Genomic DNA, 21,429 nt, shown 5'->3' with positions numbered 1-21,429 from the left:
TCTCTCTCTCTCTCGCTCTCCTTCAAGCAGTTGAGAGACAAGGTGACGTATACTTTAGATGTAAGAAGAGGAAGGAGGAGGAGGAGGAGGAGGAGGAGGAGGAGGAGGAGGAGGAGGAGGAGGAGGAGGAGGAGGAGGAGGAGGAGGAGGAGGAGGAGGCGGAGGAGGAAAACAATATAATAAAAATGCAGGTCACGGATGAGAAGCATGATGAGGATGATAATACAGTTATAATGCTCCTCCTCCTCCTCCTCCTCCTCCTCCTCCTCCTCCTCCTCCTCCTCCCCTCCCTGCTCTTTGCTCTCCCTATCTCCTGTCTCCTGACCCTTCCCCCCTCTCCCTCACCTTCCTCCCTTACATGCACGTCTGTCTGTTAGAGAGAGAGAGAGAGAGAGAGAGAGAGAGAGAGAGAGAGAGAGAGAGAGAGAGAGAGAGAGAGAGAGAGAGAGAGAGAGAGAGAGAGAGAGAGAGAGAGAGAGAGAGAGAGATTACTTACTCTTTCGTAATATAATATGTCAGCACGTCTAAGTTTTTCTTATGCATTTACTCTCTCTCTCTCTCTCTCTCTCTCTCTCTCTCTCTCTCTCTCTCTCTCTCTCTCTCTCCAAATCTAGTTACCTCACATAATCCACCTTTACCCAACTCACACAAACACACACACACACACACACACACACACACACACACACACACACACACACACACACACACACACCACGTCACCTCCTCCTCTGCCACCAACACGATGGTTAACACACACAAACTCACGCCCCCAAGTTCCTATACACGCCCTCTCTTCGCTCCCCCCGTCCCCAAGTCGCCCCGCCGCCCCCCTTCTCTCGCTTCATTTCGGGGGTAGTGGGCCATTCGAAGGGGCGCGCTGCTGTCTCTCAGTGCAGCTTTAAGACTTGGGATATATTGACGTAGTGAGCCAAATGACGTCATGGATACGTCATAGGGCTTCAGAGAGAGGGAGAGGGAAAGGGAGAGAGCGAGAGTGGGATATGGGGAAGGTAAGGTTAATAATGCAAATTTCTGTGTCGCATTTCAGTATTGGATTTTGTGTTTCTGTTGTGTTCTTGTTTGTAATTTGTGTTTTTTTCTGTCTTTGTTTTCTCTCTGTCTCTGTCTCTGTCTGTCTGTCTGTCTCTCTCTCTCTTGCTTTTCTCTATCTATCTATATATATTTATCTATCTATCTATCTATCTATCTATCTATCTATCTATCTATGTATCTATCTATCTATCTATCTATCTATCTATCTATCTCTCTCTCTCTCTCTCTCTCTCTGTGTGTGTGTGTGTGTGTGTGTGTGTGTGTGTGTGTGTGTGTGTGTGTGTGTGCCTGTCTGTCTGTCTGTCCGTTTCTCTCTCTCTCTCTCTCTCTCTCTCTTTCGGTTTGATCTGCTTCCTAAACACACACACACACACACACACACACACACACACACACACACACACACACACACACACACACACACACAGGAATGTGCATCTTCAGCAGCGCCTCCTCCACGCCTACTGCTGACAGGTGTGGACGCGGTATGGACGTGACCCGCCTCTTCCGCGCCCTCTACCGGGAAACTCAGTCAATATTTTTCACCCCCGAATATTAAAGTTGCGTCATTGTTACAGGTGTACTGAACATGCGCACACCTGAACGGGAGGAGGAGGAGGAGGAGGGAGGGGAGGATGTGTCGCCTGAATTATTTGGCTGTGACAGGATTGAAACCTCCATACACTTTAAGTTATAGGACTGTAACCTCTCTGTGTTTAAATAGTAGGATTGGAACTTCTATATAAAAAGATGGGATTGGAACCTCTGCGCAGCAAAATAATGTGATTGGAGCCTCTATAAACCAAAATAATAGGATTGGACCTCTTTTAAGCAAAATAATGAGACTGGAACCTCTGCACACCAAAATAATGCGGTTGGAACATCTGTACACCAAGACAATGAAATTGGAACCTCTTTACACTAAGCTAATGGTATAGGAACCTCTACTCACTCAAGTAATGGTACTGAAAACTCCATACACTTATATAATGAGATTGAAAACTATATGGTAGACTATATGGTAATAGTGCACCTATTAGTCTTGAGTAATGGAATCGAAGCCTCTTTTGTATGTACTTGAATCCTAAGTAATGGAGTTAACGCCTCTGTGGTATATGCACTTTATTTTCTAAAGTAACGGGACTGGCATCTTTGTGGGCCTTTTCGCTCAATCGTCTTTGTTACCGTGTTTTTGTTACCCTTGGTCAGTTTTTCTCACTTCCATTATAGAAAAAAAATCACTGTACATTACACTGGATTCTTAACCCCTTCAGTACTGGGACGTATTTTTACCTTGAGTTTTCAGCAGATTACACGATTTTATTGACATTAGGAAGGGTCTATGGGACGTGTTTTTTTTTACCTTGAGTTTTCGGCAGATGATTTGGACATTAGGAAGGGTCTATGGAAGTCAGAGGATTAATGGTAAGAGTATTCACTATTTTAATTCCCCCTTGCGATTCTGAATCTGTATGAAATCACCAAATAGTAGGCAGAATGAAAATGAAAACGTGTCATGGTACTGAAGTGGTTAAGTAATGGGATTGAAACATTACGGTACAGTAACTGCGACATGGTACACCTTTCTCTAATTACGAGTCACTCTGAGACAGCTTTACTTGTTCTGCAGCTACGGCCAATCTTTGAACTACGAAGAACTTAGAACATGTATTACTTTTCATCTCTTATTTTCTTGTAGAAGCTTATAAAGCTGTTAATTGTTTCGTCTCTCAGCGCAAGGATAGAAAAAAAAAAACACTCGGACGGTACTTCTATACACTATGATTATATTTAAGTAAGATGATTAAAGTCCTAATGGTACACTGCACATAGCTTATTCATTGACTTTGAAACTCTAATGGTACTGTTTTGTAAGTAATTTAAACCATGCACTCAAACATCAATGGTGCACTTATACAGTCCTCATAACTGGTGGTCAATAGCATATTTCAATGGTACACTTCAGTCTTATTGAGTAATGCATCTTTATGGTACACCAGATGGTACACCAGAGTTCTGCTAAGTAAATTGTATCGAGCTGTATGGTACACTTCAAAACACTAAAGTTATGGAGTCTATAAAATATTCCCTTAAAGTAAATCAAGTATTGGTGGCGACCTTATATTTACATACTGAACGAAGAGGAATAAAAAAAAAAAAAAAAAAAAAAAAAAACCCAGATATTTTCCACTCTTCTGATATTTCCATTAACGATCAGTCTCCTTTACACACGAAAAAATGTGGGGTAGGTATGAAAAACTGCAAGAATACCACCTCCCTTTTGATCGTCTCATAAACACTTTTTTCACGGTAGAGAGGCGACGCAAGGCTGCCCATCCATCACCATTACCACCACCACCACCACCACCACCACCACTGCCTAGGACGAGGTGAACACTCCCAAGAGGTGAACGCTCCCTGTGATCTACGTGTTGGGGTAAGAATTAAAAGAAAACGAAGACAAAAGTTACATAAGGAGTAGGTGTGTGCAAGATTGGAGGCTCAAGTCATTCTCTCTCTTCTCTCTCTCTCTCTCTCTCTCTCTAACTAGGTTGGAGATTTCGGGACTGTGTGTTATTGAGGGTTGAGAGAGAGAGAGAGAGAGAGAGAGAGAGAGAGAGAGAGAGAGAGAGAGAGAGAGAGAGAGAGAGAGAGAGAGAGAGAGAGAGAGAGAGAGAGAGAGAGAGAGAGAGAGAGAGAGAGAGAGAAAGAAAATAAGATCTATTGTGACATCGTAAAGAAAGTAGTAAGTACTCTCTCTCTCTCTCTCTCTCTCTCTCGCAGGCCAATCATAGTGTAGGTCAGTGCACGGTTTCTGGGACAGCCGGGTCTTACACCTTCATTAAGGGTGCGGTAATGGTGGTGGTGGTGGTGGTGGTGGTGGTAATTGTTCCAGTCAGTAAGTAATGAGTTTTTTTTTTTTTACATAATGAGGATGTCACAAAAAAGAGAGAAAAAAAAGTTAAAACGGACAGGAAATAAAATAAAGGATAACTCGTGTGTGTGTGTGTGTGTGTGTGTGTGTGTGTGTGTGTGTGTGTGTGTGTGAGTGTTCGGGAAAGTTCATTGCGTCATTGCTCTTCCTTTTAGTTCTTTTGAAATTGTCGCTTCCATGTTTTCTTTTTTTCCTTTTTCTCTTTTTTTCTTTTAATATTCTCATGATAGGATTTATTTCTTTTATATTTCAGTTAATTTCATTTTATTTCATATGAATTTGTGCGTGTGTCACTGCTTACGTGAGACAAACAGCTGATAGTGTGGGAAAAAATATTATTATCATTATCATCATTATTATTATTATCATTATCATTATCATCATCATTATTATCATCATTATTATTATCATTATCATTACCATTATAATGTTGGTACTACTACCATCATCACCATCACCACCACAACCATCACGTCTACCTCTACTACAAAGATCCAAACACGGCAATGACAACCACCCCAACACTGCACCAGGGAGAACACACCCCTCACCCTGGAGCCTCACCCTTTAGCGTCACCCTGGAGCATCACCCTGGAGTCTCACCTTGGGGCCTCAGCCTAAACACTCTTGCAAAACTCCCTAGATAAAGTTCCCAGAGCGGTTCCCAGCACGTAAATCTCATTTAGCCATTAGCGTCACGCCGCCCTGCCCTTTGTGTTCCCCTACAGAGCCCACCACTCCCCTTTCCCTCAGTAAGCGGCCTGCATTCACTCCTCTGTTTCCCTCAGTGTCCTCATCTATTACTCTTATGTTCATTGCGTCACAGGTCATTCCACTCTTTGCTAGGATCGCCTCTTCGCTACTTATTCTGCACTGCCATTGTTTTTAACGTTCTGTATCTTTGTTTTGTTGTTTCTTGCCTCCAATGTTAGTTTCTAGTGTCTATTCTACTTCATATATATCATTTTTTTTTTCCACTGTTGTCATTCTGCAAACTGAGATTTAAATATTCTTCTCGCCAGTATTCACTATGCACTGTCATGTTTTTTTTCTTCTTTTTTTTATAATTCTGTCTTTGTTTTTGTTCCTTTCCTCCAATGTAGATTTCTAATGTGTCTCTAACTCTAAACTTACTTCAAGTACCGGATCTTTTTCACTGTTGTCATTCTGCAACCTGAAATCCCACGGTTTTATAATTCCTGTGCTTGTTTATTTATTCCCTGTTTCCATTAACATTTTCTAAGCTCTCCTTTGTTATTTTTATTATTCGAACGCTTTTTTTCACTATTGTCATTCTGTAAACTGGAATTCCACATTTCTCTAATTTTCGTGCATTATCACCCATTTTCTGCCTTCACCATAGACTTCTGTGCTCTTATTATTGCTTCTGAACTTCAATATTAAGTCCATTTAACTCTCTATGGTCAGTATACACTTCAAATACATTCTCTTTTGTTATTATCTTGCAGTACAACACGTTCATAATTCCGTACTTCCAATATCAAGAGGAGGAGGAGGAGGAAAGCAAGGAGGAAGGGAAAGAAGAAGAGGAAGAGGAAGAGGAAGAGGAAGAGGAAGAAGAATGGGAAGGGTGAAGAAGAAGAAAGAAATAAGAAAAACTAGAAGAGAAAGAAAAGAAAGAAAGAAGCAGAAAAGAAGAAAAAAAACATCACTGGCTCGTGGATGAGTTAATGGAACGAAGAAGACGTATAAGAGTTGAGTTTCAGGTGAAGGAAGGCACTCTAATCTGGCTACACCTGCTTGGGAGGAGGGGTGGAGAGGGAGGGGAGAAGGCGTGACCCGATGACCTTTGCGTGGCTGTGTGACCTTCGGGGTTATGTCACAGGAAGGACGTTTATTCCAATCCATAGCTGTGTTACATAAAAATTATATAAGCACAGGTGACAGTGTAATCACCTCAAGGCACCTTTTTGATTGGTGTTGTGTCGTTGTCTATCTCTGCATCAACACTGGCAAGCTGATTTGTTTCCCTTCCTAGAATTTGCATTTTTATTTCTGTCTCATCACTTTCATTTCGTAATTCATGGTCGGTTAAGTTTAAACTGATAATTCGTGCTTATTTTTCTGTTATTTTTTTTCTAAGATTTTTTTTTCTATTGTTTCATCACTCCTGTCTAATGTTTGATGATTAGTTATTGTCTAAACTGTTTATTTATTCGTATGAGTTTAATATCCATAACTTTTTAGGTCCTCTACTTTGTGTATTCTTGAAAGCTTCCTTATTCACTGATTCAAGGCAAGGAAATGGATCTTTATGGTGTTTTATCTTCTATTCTTGTTTCTTTTTAATTTACGGTCGCTTATTAAGGTGTTATTTTATATATTTTTGTTTTCGTATTGTCTTCACCATCGCCTTTTTTAATTTTTCCTCCGCTTATCACAACCTGTTGCTTCCTACTACTCAAGATAATTAATGCCACTCGACATTTTTCTCTCCTTCAGGCAAAGCTTTCCTTTTCAAGCACGCATCAACCTTTGTATTCATCTCTATCCTTATTAAACTCAACAATTTTCCTTCAAACAACTCACTGTGCTATGTTCTATTCATTCACTACAAGGAAACATTTACTGTATATTCATTGCGCTGCAGTGTTTAATCTCAACTCTTCGTACACAATTCATTCACCACTCCGCTCACTTCATTCTATTCCATTCAGAGCAAAACAATATGTGCATTCATTGCGAGCATGTATTTCCACCACCTGCACTTCCACTCCTTCCGGGCATCATCCTCACACTTCCTCTCTCTCTTTTCCTCTGTCCACCCACCTCGCTGCTTCCATCCACGCCCGCAGCCACGCAGGTCATTAGAAAATATCACCGTGGAAATATCACAACTGAACATTTCCTGGAGACCAAGAAAATACAAAAAAGGGAACAAAAATATACAACTTCTACATTTTTATTTACTTCCTGTTGTGTTCCGAGGGATTTGCTGGTGTGACTCTCGCTGCCCTGCGCTGTGAGGTCGTGATCATGTAACCTTGACTGATGTTGCAAGTGGGAGGAGGAATGGTAACTAGTAAGGTTAGTACTGTTTCTTAAAAGGCCAACACCGAAGGAATCATATGCAAGTGCTGGTGGTAAATGAATGTTTCAAATGTAAGAAGGGTTTGGTTAATAATATGGAGAGAGAGAGAGAGAGAGAGAGAGAGAGAGAGAGAGAGAGAGAGAGAGAGAGAGAGAGAGAGAGAGAGAGAGAGAGAGAGAGAGAGAGAGAGAGAGAGAGAGAGAGAGAGAGAGAGAGAGAGAGAGAGAGAGAGAGAGAGAGAGAGAGAGAGAGAGAGATTGTAAAAGAAAAGGATAAGATGGAGATGAAAAAGTGTTCATATGTTTATAAAATATTCAAATGTCTGTTGGTGAAAGATTAAAAAGTGAAATTGGTAATGAGTAAGATTTTGAAATAGTCGTAACATTTTCACATACTCAATTGATCATAGAAAGAAAAAAGAATGTTGAAATGCTCATCTATAAATTGTTCAATAAGTAAAAGATTCGAATGTTTACAGATTCAGATCCCCTTGAGAGAGAGGTGGAAGCAATGGCAAGGGGCGCCTCAGTGCGTCACCTTTACCTCACCAGACCAGGAAACAAAACACACACAAGACAATCACAAAACACAAGAACACACTTTCACTGCCTACGACTCCAAGTTACAGAACAAATTATTCCCATGAACTAAAAACATGCACCATAACAATGAGATAATTTTTTTTAACCCACTAATGAAAGTTAAGAATCTTTATATTCTATTTGGCACGAAAGGTCTTTTTAAATATACTCTTATGACGTCTGCATCACTAACGAACAAAGAAGTTACAGAGTCAGCAACATATATCATTCAAACGTGTCTTAAATAATTTTCCTGTATGCATTGTCACGAGAGGCACGTGAATGGGATAGCAACACCACTGAGAGGAGGCAGATGGACCAGATAGCTTGTGACTTCAACACTTTCAGAAGCGAGACTTTCAGATATCTACGCTCAATTTGATAACCATTTCGGCCGCCTCCTTGACACACTAACATCTAAGTGGATTATAGCTAGTCCTTCTTTCTGGGCACCGTTCTAGTCTAGCAAGCATTCATAGATTAAAGAAATGGAACGTGTAAAGCAGAAAATTCTAAGTGGGTCCTTTTTTTTCTAGGTTTTTGGTGCTCTTGACCATTGCCTTTTAATCAAATAACAAGCAGCAAATAAGAAGGAAAGGTGTGACTTTATATCATCTCCAATGCTGGGGCGCGACGCTTCGGTAATGCGAGGTAAGCACTGTCACGTGAGCTGCCTCCTTTTTTGTTTTGCTCTCCCAATCTTCCCCCTTAAGTCGAGGACACGAAGTCACATTAGTCTGCGTCAGGCCGGAGGTGCGTCCCAGGCCAGGGCGAGGATCACAGGAGGAAACTAGTGGCGGCAGTATTGTGATTCTGGCTCTACTTCACGTCTAACCTTTACACGACTTCAATGATCGCCGTGTGTGTAGGTGTGCGTGTGCGTGTGTTGGAAGATATAACTACGCGTTTTCTTTGCTATTCTGCGTCGCACATACACATACACACACTCACTACTATACAAAGAACTACAAAAATACTCCACATTCATGCCACGTCTAATCCTTCCCTTATTGAGTGAAAGGACTTCTTAAAATAACCACCACTGAGATGACACTTAGCCCTTCCGTAACAAGCAGCCGACATTCCTAACACCGCTAAGTAACCAGAGAGTCACGATATAAGGAAGCTAAAACGAACACTCAGACACACACGAACCCCATGACTTAGAAAAAAAAAATACGGATAAAAAAGACGATTACTTCCGTTCTCAGACAAAGACACGATGCATAACACGCTGGGACAACCTTGAATTTAACAACATCACGTGTCTGGAGTCAATTGAAAGCGAGCAGAAGCAGAAGACGCCACGGAAGTCAGTCAGTAGGCAGGGAGGGAATGATTAAGTAAGGGCTAAGCACTGAGCAGCGGTAAGGTAAAAAGCTGAAATATGAGTGACAGGTGAGTATTACGAGGCAGGTTTTGGAGATACTAGCGGCACAGTGAGTCAAGGGCGGTCACACGAGTGCTTCTTCCAGTTCTGCGAGTGATGTAAGTGGTGAAGATGCGTCAAGTTAAGGTAGGTCGTCCGTCTGTCGCGGTGGTTCCTCTTCCTTCTGTGTTCCGGTTCTTTCTTGGTACGTTTGTGTATGATGAGCAGGTGGACGGAAGGGTTTGTTTTTTATCCTCTTTTATTTACTTTTTAATCTATTTCTGTTTCTTCTCATTTATATGTTTGTTTTTGTGTGTTTTATGGTTAGATTAGGTTAGTTTAGGTTATATTAGCTTATATTAGGTTAATCAGTAATATTGTTTATCTTAGTCATCTGTACGGAAAAGAAAGAAAAAAAAAACCAGGACAAAATGACATCAATATATGCTTGATTAATTCTCAAAAAAAAAAAATAAATAAAAAAAAAAAAAAATTGTATTCATTATCTTAACAGTTGAATGAAAAGATCTGTTATAGCTAACCATTACAATTTCTGGCTAAATACTTCATCCATTACCTCGTGCACAGTTACTCTCTGACAGTTTCTTATGCACATTCAGGTTAAATTAGGTTAGGTTAGGTCTCCTGTTATCTCAGCAGATTTCTAAAGGTTTTTATTATTTTCTTCTATGTAACTCACTTCCTCCACTATATTTGCTCTAATCTTTTTCATATACCTGTCTTCCTTCGCTCCATCTGTCCATCCAAAACCTGCGTCACGTCAGTCCAGGGTTACGTGTGTGACGAAAACACTCTCACAACCTCCCACAAAGACTAATAATAAAAAAAACTGTATCTCGCCGCCTACTTGCCATGTATTAAGTCCAAAGTATATTTGTGGTCGTAGCTCTTGTAACGTACCTCACCTCCACTGTCTCAAACATTACGAGTATATATTTTTTCTAATCCGAGCACTATGATCTGTTAAAAAATACCTCAATTGTCAAGGTTTGTAAAGTTATCTATTTTGAATGCTGTGTGTAAGGGTGTCTATATTTACCTCTCTTTTACTGTTGTAAGTATATTTTTTTCTTAACCTGAATCCCACGATCTGGTAAAACACATCAATTGTCAAGGTTTGTAGAGTTATCTATTCTAAATGCAATGGTTTTTAACCTTTTCACTGATTCTAGACACATCTTTCATTAATCGCTAACCACTGACACGTTTTTATTTCACTCACAAACATTACAATGCCCAAAAATGAGTGTAATTTTTAATAGAATTGACTTAATATCGAGGAAGAAAACTTACAAAAACAGTGGAAAAAAGAGAAGTGAGAGTAGGATGGAGAGTTTTAGAATACGGACGGAGGTGTAGGAGGAAGGAAAAATGGAGCAGAAGAAAAGAATATGAAAAAAAATTATGTTGTAGAAGGTAGAAAGTTTCAGAATACCAACGGGGAGAATAAAGAGGGGAAAAATGAGCACAATGATACAATAAGAGGAAAACTATACTGAAAATAGAGGAGAAGGAGAGCTAGATGTTATTTTACTTCTGGCCACGACTTTACGTTATACATAAACCTGCGTTGGCCTTGAGTGACTTCAGAACACAAGTGTCTTCGGTGGCAGGGCATTCACCTTTACCCAGGATCGTGCACCCCATTCCTGAAAGCTTCTCTCCCTCCGCCCCCCTTCCCACCTCTCTCTCTCTCTCTCTCTCTCTCTCTCTCTCTCTCTCTGTGTATCCTTCCCGTGTAATGGCGCTTCACTGAAACAGATTAAATCAGATGGAAGTAATACATTGTACTGTGAGGACGGGGAGCGCTGAAGGAACAAGATAACAGCTTTGTATTGTGTGGTACGTTCGTTTTGCTTCTCCTAGGGCTAATGTGAGTTACAGTGAAATCTAAGTGGTTGTTTAAGTCAGGAAAAAGCCTCGCTGTTGTTATCCCACAGGTAATCCATTGTTAACCCTTTCAATACTGGGAAACATTTATACCTTGAGATTTGTGTACGATTAGACCATTTTATTGACATTAGTAAGGGTCTATGGATGTCAGAAGATTGATGGCTACTGTCTTCACTATTTTATGTTTATATGTTTCCGAAGGTGTAAAAAGTCACCAAATAGTAACCAGAACGAATATGTAAACGCGTCATGGTACTCAAGGGGTTAAATTCTCAGTAAATCAAGAAGCAAGGGAAATATTAAACCTGCAAAGGAATATCAGCGGAAAAACGGACTTCGTGGAGAGTGTGGGTGAGTCTATACGACGGAGGATGCCGAGGAAACGCTATTGAACAGGAAAATATGAAAAACAAGACGCTGGTTTTGTTGCTGTGGAGACAAAGGAAATTAATGGAGAAATAAGAAAGAAAACCAGCAACGAGTGGCTTCTGTTGCCGTGAGCACCAAGGATGGAATAAATAACAAGGATGAGAAAAAAACAAGATGAATGTGAGGAAAGTTATCAAGACAATGACGCAACAGTAACAAAAGACTCTACTGTGATGACGTGGAGAAAAGCTGACTCTCTTTCTCTCTCTCTCTGTGCGCGCGTGTGTGTCTGTGTGTGTGTGTGTGTGTGTGTGTGTGTGTGTGTGTGTGTGTGTGTGTGTGTGTGTGTGTGTGTGTGTGTGTGTGTGTGTGTGTGTGTGTGTGTGTGTTTGTGTGTGTGTGTGTGCTCTGACGTAGGAAGCGTAACAGCTGAAAATGTACCTATTGCTGTTTTGGGACAGGTGATCAGGGTCAAGGCAGGTGTGGGCGTAGGAGGAGAGCCTACGTCACTACGCAGGTGTGGCCAGTAATGAGAGGCGATAAGCTGAACACACCACAAATTAACTCGCCTTGTACCTAAAAATATCAGCAAGGAGGTATAGAGTGTAAGTTGATTTTGTGAGTGTGAAGCAGGCTGGGTTAACATTGCGAGGAACTGAATACGTGTTACAAGTGGTTCATCTTTTCTGGTGATTTATTGCTGCTTTTAGAGAGAGGTAGGAAGGAGAGAAGTGAAACGCAGTAGAAGAAATAAAAAAAATGCGATAGTTTGGTCACAGTAAGAAAGAAAGACAAGGAACAGATTAAAAGATAAGAAATAAAAGGTAAACAAGTTGAGAGAAGAAGAGCAAAGGGAAGACAAATAGTGGGATTAAAGATATAGTTATCAGAAATGCAGAGGATGGGAGTCACAGTGGAAGATGCATGAGATAGAAACAAAAGGAGACTCGTAATTGAAGCTCATCCCTCACTCTATAGGAACGGCGAAAAATGTATTGCTTCTCCATTGAAATAAGCGACTGTGAGATTCTCTATTTTCAGCTCGTTGGATCTACTTAGACCTGTACCTCCAAACATTACTGGTTAACCCCTTCAGTACCATAACGCGTTTCCATATTTATTCTAGTTACTGTTTGATGATTTTATACAGCTTCAGAAACTCATGTGGGGGATTGAAATACTGAAGACTGTGGCCATTAATTTTCTGATCTCCGTAGACCCTTCTTAATGTCAGTAAAATGATCTAATCGTAAACAAATCTCAAGATAGAAATTAGCCCAAGTATTGAAGTGGTTAAGACAGGATCTGTAGGAGTGGAACAGGGCGATAGATGGAACAGTTTCAAGATTTCAAAACATCAAGTAGCGAGTTCCACGGTTTATCACGAAAAGAGGACCAAAAGTGTACTGTGAAAGGAGGAAAGATGCAGGAAAGCCACCAAAGTGACACGTGGCACTGCCTGTATAAGAGGTGCCTACTTATATCGACCTATCATTCCTATTCATAAATACATACATTTTTCTAAAAGCTCCCTATTCACTCAGCACTCAGCACTAACAGCCTGATTGCTGAGTTCATTCCAATAATCTGTAACTATTTTTTTTTTTATTCGCAGCTCAGAAATTATAGTTTTATTTCTAGACGTAGTACTATTTGTCGCTCTTACTCTTACCACCACCACTACTACTGCAACTAAAGGCTTTAAACTTATATTCCATTTCCCTCCCGTAGCTTCCCTCCACAACTAACACTAGAATGCCCGTCCAGGAAGAAGAGATCAGTATATTGGAACCAACACTGCCCTGCTTCCGCCCTTCCTTGAGAAACTGGATGAGTGCAGAGATTCCGGACTACAATCACGTGCTTTCTTTCTTTATTAATTTTTTATGTGAGAGGAAAAATCTGGCCAAGAGGAGCGAAAAGAAAGAAAGAAAAAAGAAAAAGGCCCACTCAGTTGCCAGCCCCCTTGCATGCCCGAAAGAGTTAGCCGAAATAAAGAGATAAATGTCTTGAAATCTCCTTAAATGAAATGAAGTCATAGGAAGTTGTAAATACAGAAGCAGAGGGGGAGTTCCAATTACAGTGTCAGAAAAAAAGTATATAGCAGCAGCACAGGTGTTAGGAAACGTAGCATTAGACAGTCATACAACGAAAATAAGGTCGAAAGTCGCACGTCATCGTAACACTTGAGCAACAGAACACCAGGAAAAGCAGAACCTATTAAAAAGAAGAAAAAATAAACAATGAGCATTTTCGTAATCAGTGTAGTAATAAACACCTGAAATACCTGAACAGAGAGAGAGAGAGAGAGAGAGAGAGAGAGAGAGAGAGAGAGAGAGAGAGAGAGAGAGAGAGAGAGAGAGAGAGAGAGAGAGAGAGAGAGAGAGAGAGAGAGAGAGAGAGCACATGATTGGCTCCAGTACATTAACCGCCAACCAATGAGAGACGAGCTAATTAGGAGGGGTGATCGTAGGGGGGGTGGGAGAAGGGGGAATGAGGCGCTGGGAACGACTTTTCACCTCTGTGTATCTAATTACCGAAGGGGACCGGGGGAGGGGTCTTGTTGGTGGGGAGGGGTGAGGTTTGTGACCCCTGAGGTATGAGGGACGCAAGATGGGGTGATGGGGGGAGAGAATAGGGGAGGGAGGGAAGGAAGGGGGCGTCTTTCCCTCTCCTTCCTTCTCTCTTCCCTCCACTTATGTCGCGGTGAAGGAGGAAGTGATTTTGCTTCTCTCCACCCCTTTTTCCCCTCCCTCTCTCCCTTTCCCTCTTCCTCTCTCTTTCTCCCCTCAGTCAGCCTTTCATTCCATGTCTCCCCTCTGAACTCTCTCTCTCTCTTTCTCTCTCTCTCTCAGTACATGTAGGCTCCAGCAGTTCTCTCCTCCTCTCCCCTCTTCTTCCCTCCTCGTGTTCTGCCCATCCCCTCAACTCTCAATTAATACCTACAATCTCCTCTTCCTTCCCCTCACTCCTTCGCTACCTCGGTCTTTGTCGCTCTCCCTCACTCTCCCAGTCCCTTCTTTCCCCTCCGTGGCCTTCTCTCACCTCTGACACACGCGCTCTCTCTCTCTCTCTCTCTCTCTCTCTACCTTTGTCCGTCTGTCTGTTTGTCTTATCTGTCTTAGTTTATCGCCTTTAGAGTTCCAGGAAATTGTAAAACGCCATACGACAAAGAATTCCTTATTTAATGCACCGGTAACGTCAAGAATTCACTTTTGGAAGAAGGAAAACGAAAAATTATGGTCGTGTTTTTCTGAATCCGTCTCGAATCCACATCCTGATCCGTGAACCAGTGAATATTTTGTCATGGAAGTTTTATTATTGTATGTCTGTATTTTCTTCTAATGTTGAGATTCTTCCTTTATTGTCTTTTTTTTCTGTTATTTTGTTCTCTGTTGAAATGTGAAGTTTTTTTTTTGTCGTGAGTTTTTTTTTGCCGTGAAGTTTTTTTGTCGAAGTTTTTTTTTTGTCGTGAAGTTTTTTTGTCATGAATTTTTTTTGTCGTGAATTTTTTTTGTCAGTTTTTTTACGTCGTGAAGTTTTTTTTGTCGTGAATTTATTTTTGTCGTGAATTTTTTTTTGTCGTGAAATTTTTTGTCGTGAAATTTTTTTTCGTGTTTTGTTTTTTTTGTCGTGAAGTTTTTTTGTTAATTTTTTTTGTCGTGAAGTTTTTTTTTTATTTTTTTTGTGAAGTTTTTTTGTCGAAGTTTTTTTTTTGTCGTGAAGTTTTTTTTGTCGTAAGTTTTTTTTTTATTGCATGTCTTTTTTTTTTTTTTTCTAAAGTCGAGATTCTTCCGTTCGTTTTCTTTTTTTCAGTAATTTTGTTGTTCTTTGTTGAAATATAAAGATTCTGTCGTGAAGTTTTTAGTATTGTGTCATCATGTCTGCACGTCTCCTAATGTTGAGATTCCTCCGGTTTTGTTTTCTTTTCTTCAGTTATTTTATTCTTCTATGTTGAAATGTAAAGCTTTTGTCGTGAAACTATTGTATCATATCTTTATTTCTTCCAATGTTGAGATCCTTCCCTTTTTTTGTTCTCTTTTTTTTCTGTTAGTTTGTCCTTCTATGTTGAAATGTAAAGTTTTTTTTTTTTTATCATTGTAACATTTTAACTTTTTCTAATGTTGAGATTCTTCTTTTTATATTTTCTTCTTCCTTTTCTATTTCTTTTTTACTCCTCTACGTTGGAAATGAAAAGTCAGATATCACAATTGTGGCTTTTTCTCTTCTGCTCTCAGTTTTTTTTTTCTATTTAATGTAGTAAATAAATATCTAATACTAGACTATGCAGTATTCCAAGAAATAATAAAGTAATCAATGTGATGGTTTATATAAGAACTGTAGGAAAAAATCTGTCTTTCTCTCTGTATTTATCTGTGTTTGCCTGTCTTTGTCGGTGCGTCTGTTTTCTGTCTGTCTTTTGTCTGTTTACCCATCTCTCTCTCTCTCTCTCTCTCTCTCTCTCTCTCTCTCTCTCTCTCTCTCTCTCTCTCTCTCTCTCTTCCCTTTGACCTCTCTCTCTCCCCTCTCCAATACTCCCTTTGTCCTCCCGTCACCTCTCTTCCTTGTACCGTACCAGTGTCCTTGCAAGTCTCTCCTCTCCTCTCTCCCCTCTTCCTTTCCCCTTTGAAGTTCCCCCGCTCTCCCCTCACGCCCTTCCCCTCACCCACCTAAGCCTAAAGCAACGTTCCCTACACATAAATTATCTACCCACGCCCTTCTCTCCCTTCCCGCCCAAGCCACCCCACCCTTATCAGTAATTACAAGGGGGTGTATTCCCTCATTACGCCCTCAGTCAGACGAACTCCCTCCCCCTCCAACCCCCTTTCCTCCCCTGTGATGTGTAATGTATGGGTCACAAGGTTTTCGCCTCACTAGTTTCCTTGCTAGCCATTGAGACAGTCTGGGGGAAGGGAAACTAGACACCTATTGAAACTATGGTGGTGGTGGTGGTGGTAATGGTGGTTTCTCTCTCTCTCTCTCTGCATGTGAGGAGGAGAAATGAGAGTGAGATGGAATGAGTGAGTGTAGGAGGGTTAAATCTCTTCATAGAGACAAAAAGGTGTTGTTTTTCTTGCAATTAAAAAATATGAAATGATGGAGTAACAAATGAAAGAATAAAATGGATTTGAAAGTGAACAGATGAAAGAAAATTAATCAACATCACAGCTTTTATCATTTACCACCACCACCACCACCACCACCACCAATACCCACACCAGTATCATAACAAACGAAAAAGGAATCTGAATTTATATATGTAAAAAAAAAATAAATAAAAAGGAAAGTGTGAAATAAAATCGCACCACCACCATCACCACCATTAATAACAATAACAACAACAAATAAAACAAATATTGCAATGCCTCGTTAACAAAACAATCCCTTCGTTCTCTGTATCGATAAATAAACACAAAAATTTTATGGGAAAAGAAAAAAAAAAGTTACATTTAGCAAACCAGGATCCGTTTTCCAAAATATATCGCTTGAAATCTTTTGATGAGCAACTAAAAAAAAAAATAAATAAATGTAAGATATTGTTTAATTGAGATATTGAGAAAATTGAAGTCACGTGGAGGAGGAAAAGGATAAAAGGGAATATGAATGGAGAGGAAGAAGAAACGCAGGAAGAAAAAAGGAAGAAACGGAGAGAAGGAAGGAGGACAAGAATGACAGGGAAGAAGATAGGAGGAAAAAGATGGAAGATAAGAAAAAGAGAGGAAAGGAAGGAGGTTAGAGGGGTATGAAAGAAGATAAGAGGAACGAGGGAGAGAGGATAGGGAAGAGGAGATGAGGAACAAGAGAAGAAAGGATTGGGAAGGAGAGGGTAAAAAGAAGATAAGGAAGGAAAGAAGGAAATATCTAAAAATGAATAAATGAATGAATGATAGAAAAGAGTAGAAATTAAAAGGAAAAAATAATGAAGAGGAAAAAGGATACAGCTGACCCTCTTCTGGAGAAAATAAGAAAAATATAAAGGAAGAAAAAACACACAAGCTTACGAGACTTAACGTTCCTAATACATAACAGATAAATAGATGAAAATATGTAAAATAATTTCGAATGTTTTCTTTTGCTGTTGATGTTTACAAGTTTCCTTATCTCTTTTGACACACACACACACACACACACACACACACACACACACACACACACACACACACACACACACACACACACACACCTCTCACCAGGTAAACTAAATTTGCATTCTGTTGTCCTGTTTTTTCGTCATGGAATGTTACTCTCTCTCTCTCTCTCTCTCTCTCTCTCTCTCTCTCTCTCTCTCTCTCTCTCTCCACTCTTGAACATATATAATTTCTTTCGGCGTCACAGAGAAGCGTGATCTACTCCCAGGTAGCGCTGTCCAAGTGTCGCTTCCCAGTAAGTGTCACGTGGCGTTCCAGCCTCGGTCACACAGGTGTATTCCTGGGAAGGCGTCAGTGGCAGCGGGGGAGGATTTTAAAAATGCCTGTAAGGGGCGGCGCTTAACAATGGGCTTGGAGAGAATGGAAGACATTTATACGTGTGATGTTGTTGACGAGAAAGAAGAGAGTGAAGTAATTGTTAGATGGGTAAATGGAAAGTTTGCGTGTTTCTCTATTCCTTACCTTTTTCTTCTTTTTCCTTCCTCCTTCTGCTCCCAGCACCGCCCCTTCCTCCTCATCGTCATCGTCATCCTCCTCCTCATCGTCCCTCTTATCCTCCAGTGAAGGCCGCTGTTGGTGTGAGGGATGGGGCGGGGGTGGGGGCGGGGGAGGGGGCGGCTGCTGCTGCTCAATTAGCTGCTTAAACTCATCGTTCTCAAGCGCCATGAGGGCGCAGGCACGAAAAATGAACTCATAGAGCGCGCTGTCCGGGCAGGCTGCCTCGTCCTGCCGCTCCCCCGGCAGGTCCTCTTCGCTGCCGGAGCTTTGGTAGGCCCCCGCGGCGACCACGTCATCATGGCTCTCAAAGCTGCTATTGGCTGCCTCCAGGGTCACCCCTCCGGAGGGAACAGCCACGTCATCCACGGTCAGGTAGGCGTCGCTCCTCCTTGTGCGCTCATTGGTGGAGGCCTTAGCGGGGACTGCGGCGTCCCCCTTCACTTGGGCCTCGTCGGAGGACTTCACCTTGTGACTGGAGCGTAGGCTGCGACGGAGGGACTTACGCAGGGACATGATGACCCCTAGCGATCCTGCTTGCCCTGCCTGCCCTGTTTCCCTGGCCTTCCTGTGCCGCGCCTCTGTGTTCCTCTTGCTCGCGCGGTGATTCTTGTGATTTGTTTCCTTGGCGGTCACGTGACTGTTCCTTCAACTCACGTTCACTTCTCACTCGTGGCGGCTGATTTGCCTTGCTTTCCTTGTCCTTCAGGAGTCCGTGTTTCGTTATCTTTTTATCCCTGTGTACACAAGTGGCGCCACCTTTTTAATACATCGCTCACAAGCAGGTTTCCCTACTCACATGCTTCCCTACTTATCATCATCCGTTAGACATTTCCACTTCTTCCATCGCTCTTCTTTTCTTTTTTTTTTATTTATACCACGTGGGCTTTTCACGGGAATGTATGGGCTAAAGGGGATACTTTTTGGGGTACCTCCTATCTCAAAGCCCACCCGCTAGGAAACCGTTGCCCCGAGTGAGGAAGCCCAACCTACACTCGGACCGTGGACAGGATTCGAACTCGTGCGCTTGGAGACCTTTACATTACCACCTACCTCTTCCTTCACCTTTATATACCTCCCCCCCCCCCACCTTTCTTATTTTCGCTACGGTTACCATCTCTTCTTATTTCACACTTTTCAACTAGTATTCTGCCTCTTTCATCGGCTGTTACCTCTTCCCCCACTTAGCATAGTCTCTTCTTCTCTTTTCTTCTATGTAGACTGCGCTCAACATCACAGCCACGATAAGACGAGAACATGTCAAGAGATTTTGATGTTTCTTCTCGTAATGTGTGTGTGTGTGTGTGTGTGTGTGTGTGTGTGTGTGTGTGTGTGTGTGTGTGTGTGTGTGTGTGTGTGTGTGTGTGTGTGTGTGTGTGTGTTAGCTGCCCCTATGACCTATATCATCTCCTCTTCCACCTTCACCTCCTCCAGCTCCACCTCCTCCTCCTCCTCCTCCTCCTCCTCCTCCTCTCCTTGATTTCTCCTTCCTATCCCTCCTCCTCCTCCTCCTCGTCCTCCTCCTCCCCCTCCTCTCCTCGATATCTCCTTCCTATACCTCCTCCTCCTCCTCCTCCTCCTCTCTAATGCTCAAGTCGTTATTCTTTTCCTCCTCCTCTTCCTCCTCCTCCTCTCTTATCATTATTCTGTTACATTTGCCCTTCTTTCATTTCCACTCTCCGTGTTTTTGTTCTTCTTTTGTATGCTTTTTTCTATTTGTTTCACTTTTATGTCAATCTTTTTATTTCTGCTGCCTTTCGGTTGTTTCCTGATTATCACATCCCGTCTCTGCATCTTCTTTTTTAATCTAATTTTCCCTATTATTATATTTTTTCCCTTGATCCCCTTCGTTATTTTTCTCGACGTTTACTCCCTATTTATTACGCTATCTTATGCTATTTGTGGTGTTTATGTATTGTCTTCTTCATTTACTGACACAATCTTTTACTTTTATGCTATTCTTCCAGTTTTTCTTTCCTCCTTATCTTCAGTTTCCTCTTTCGTTCAGTTCTCTCCTCCGTGACCTCTTCTCCCCTCCGTCGCCCTCTGCAGGTCATATCTCTTCATAATTTTTGTTTTCCTTTTTCTCCTTCTCTCTCATCTCCCTTCCCGTCTCTTTACGTCCTCTTCCGTTTTGATTGGTCCTTTTCTACATTTTCCTTGTGGTCTGTTTTATCTCCTTTCTCTTTAAATTCTTTCATAATCAATTGTGAGTTTTTATATTTCTTTTTTTTTCCATTTTTTCTCCATTATTCAACTGTGTTAGCTAAGATATACCTATTCCTTCTCACGTGTATTCATTCTAGTTCCCCTTTTCCTTATTTTTCTCCCTCTGTTCCTTGTTCTGCATCTTCCGTAAGTATCCTGTTATCACTCTATTTATTCTCACACGTCTAACTTTTCGTTGTTTTTTACCTGTCTTCCTGCTTCACTTTCCTTCACATCTTATTCCTTTAAAGTTTATTCACTTACGGTTCTTCCTCCTCCTCTGTCTTTTTTCCGCTTATCTTTAACTCCAGCCTTCCATGTATCCAATTTCATACCTTGACTTTATAACTGTCACCTCCTTCCCTCATAGCAACCAGCCTCTTCCGTGTCCTTACGCATCGCTCCTTCGCTCCTATTTTCACCCCTGACCTGTCCCTTTCCTTCCTCTCCTTCGCTGCTTCCGTCCTTCCCCATCGCGTTAACTGGTGTTCCCTTCCTCATTGTCTTCCCTCATTTGACTATTCATTCCTTTCCTTTCCCCTTTATCTCTTCTTCCTCCTTTCCTACCTTGTTTTGATATGTCTCATCATATACAGCTGTTCTTTTGTCTATTCTAGCCTTTGCTCTTCCTCATTTCCATCCTCTTCCTCCTTCTCTAACTCCATCAAAGAGTTGAGACAAAGGATGCTGACAATAAGGATAAATTTAGTTGCAAAAACAGCTCATTTTCATGTCTAAAATTGGACACAAGGAAGCACCTGAGAGATCGGATACCTGCCACGTGATAGCTTTACCTGGACCACTGACACGCCTCGCCGGACAGGTAAGTATTAGGTATTGCAGGTTTGAGACCGTAGGAGGCTAAATATAAATACCTGCACTAATACGATAATGTGACTTCAGGAGTTGTATCTTAAATCATTTCCACTGCTACTGCTGCTGTTGCTACTACTTCTATTACTACTGTATCTGCAACACTAACGGTGCGTATTTAACACTTAAATATGCTTGTAACAAGAGAAAAACAACATCGGTCACTTCAGACACATAAGCAACACAGAAGCAACACACACACACACACACACACACACACACACACACACACACACACACACACACACACACCTGCAGAGCGTCGCAGCAACATATATGCAACATTCATAACAAAGACATAACACACATGCCACATTTCCACCACCACAGCAAAGGAACAACACAACATGACCGAAAACACAACCACAACACCACAAATTGACACCACCACAACTCCATCACCTTCACAATGCCATCACAACACATAA

At 41.4% G+C, this 21,429-nt stretch overlaps 1 protein-coding gene across 2 annotated transcripts in view; it reads right to left on the bottom strand.

Annotated features, from left to right (window-relative positions):
- LOC123505992 (regulator of G-protein signaling 2-like) overlaps positions 1–18,657 on the bottom strand; it is a 145,168-nt gene extending 126,511 nt beyond the window's left edge. The window contains exon 1 of one of the 2 annotated variants that reach the window (XM_045257799.1): positions 17,888–18,657. In XM_045257799.1, coding sequence (XP_045113734.1) covers positions 17,888–18,436 — 549 coding nt within the window. In that variant the 5' untranslated portion in view covers positions 18,437–18,657. The remainder of the gene's footprint in view (positions 1–17,887) is intronic. The other variant, XM_045257800.1, reaches the window with a different exon arrangement.
- Positions 18,658–21,429: the final 2,772 nt, after the last annotated feature.

This window comes from Portunus trituberculatus, chromosome 19, assembly GCF_017591435.1.
Source record: "Portunus trituberculatus isolate SZX2019 chromosome 19, ASM1759143v1, whole genome shotgun sequence".
In the NCBI taxonomy this organism is placed as follows: Eukaryota; Metazoa; Arthropoda; class Malacostraca; order Decapoda; family Portunidae; genus Portunus; species Portunus trituberculatus.
Note: the sequence above shows the minus strand (reverse complement) of the source record. Positions and strands in the feature narration are given on the sequence as shown.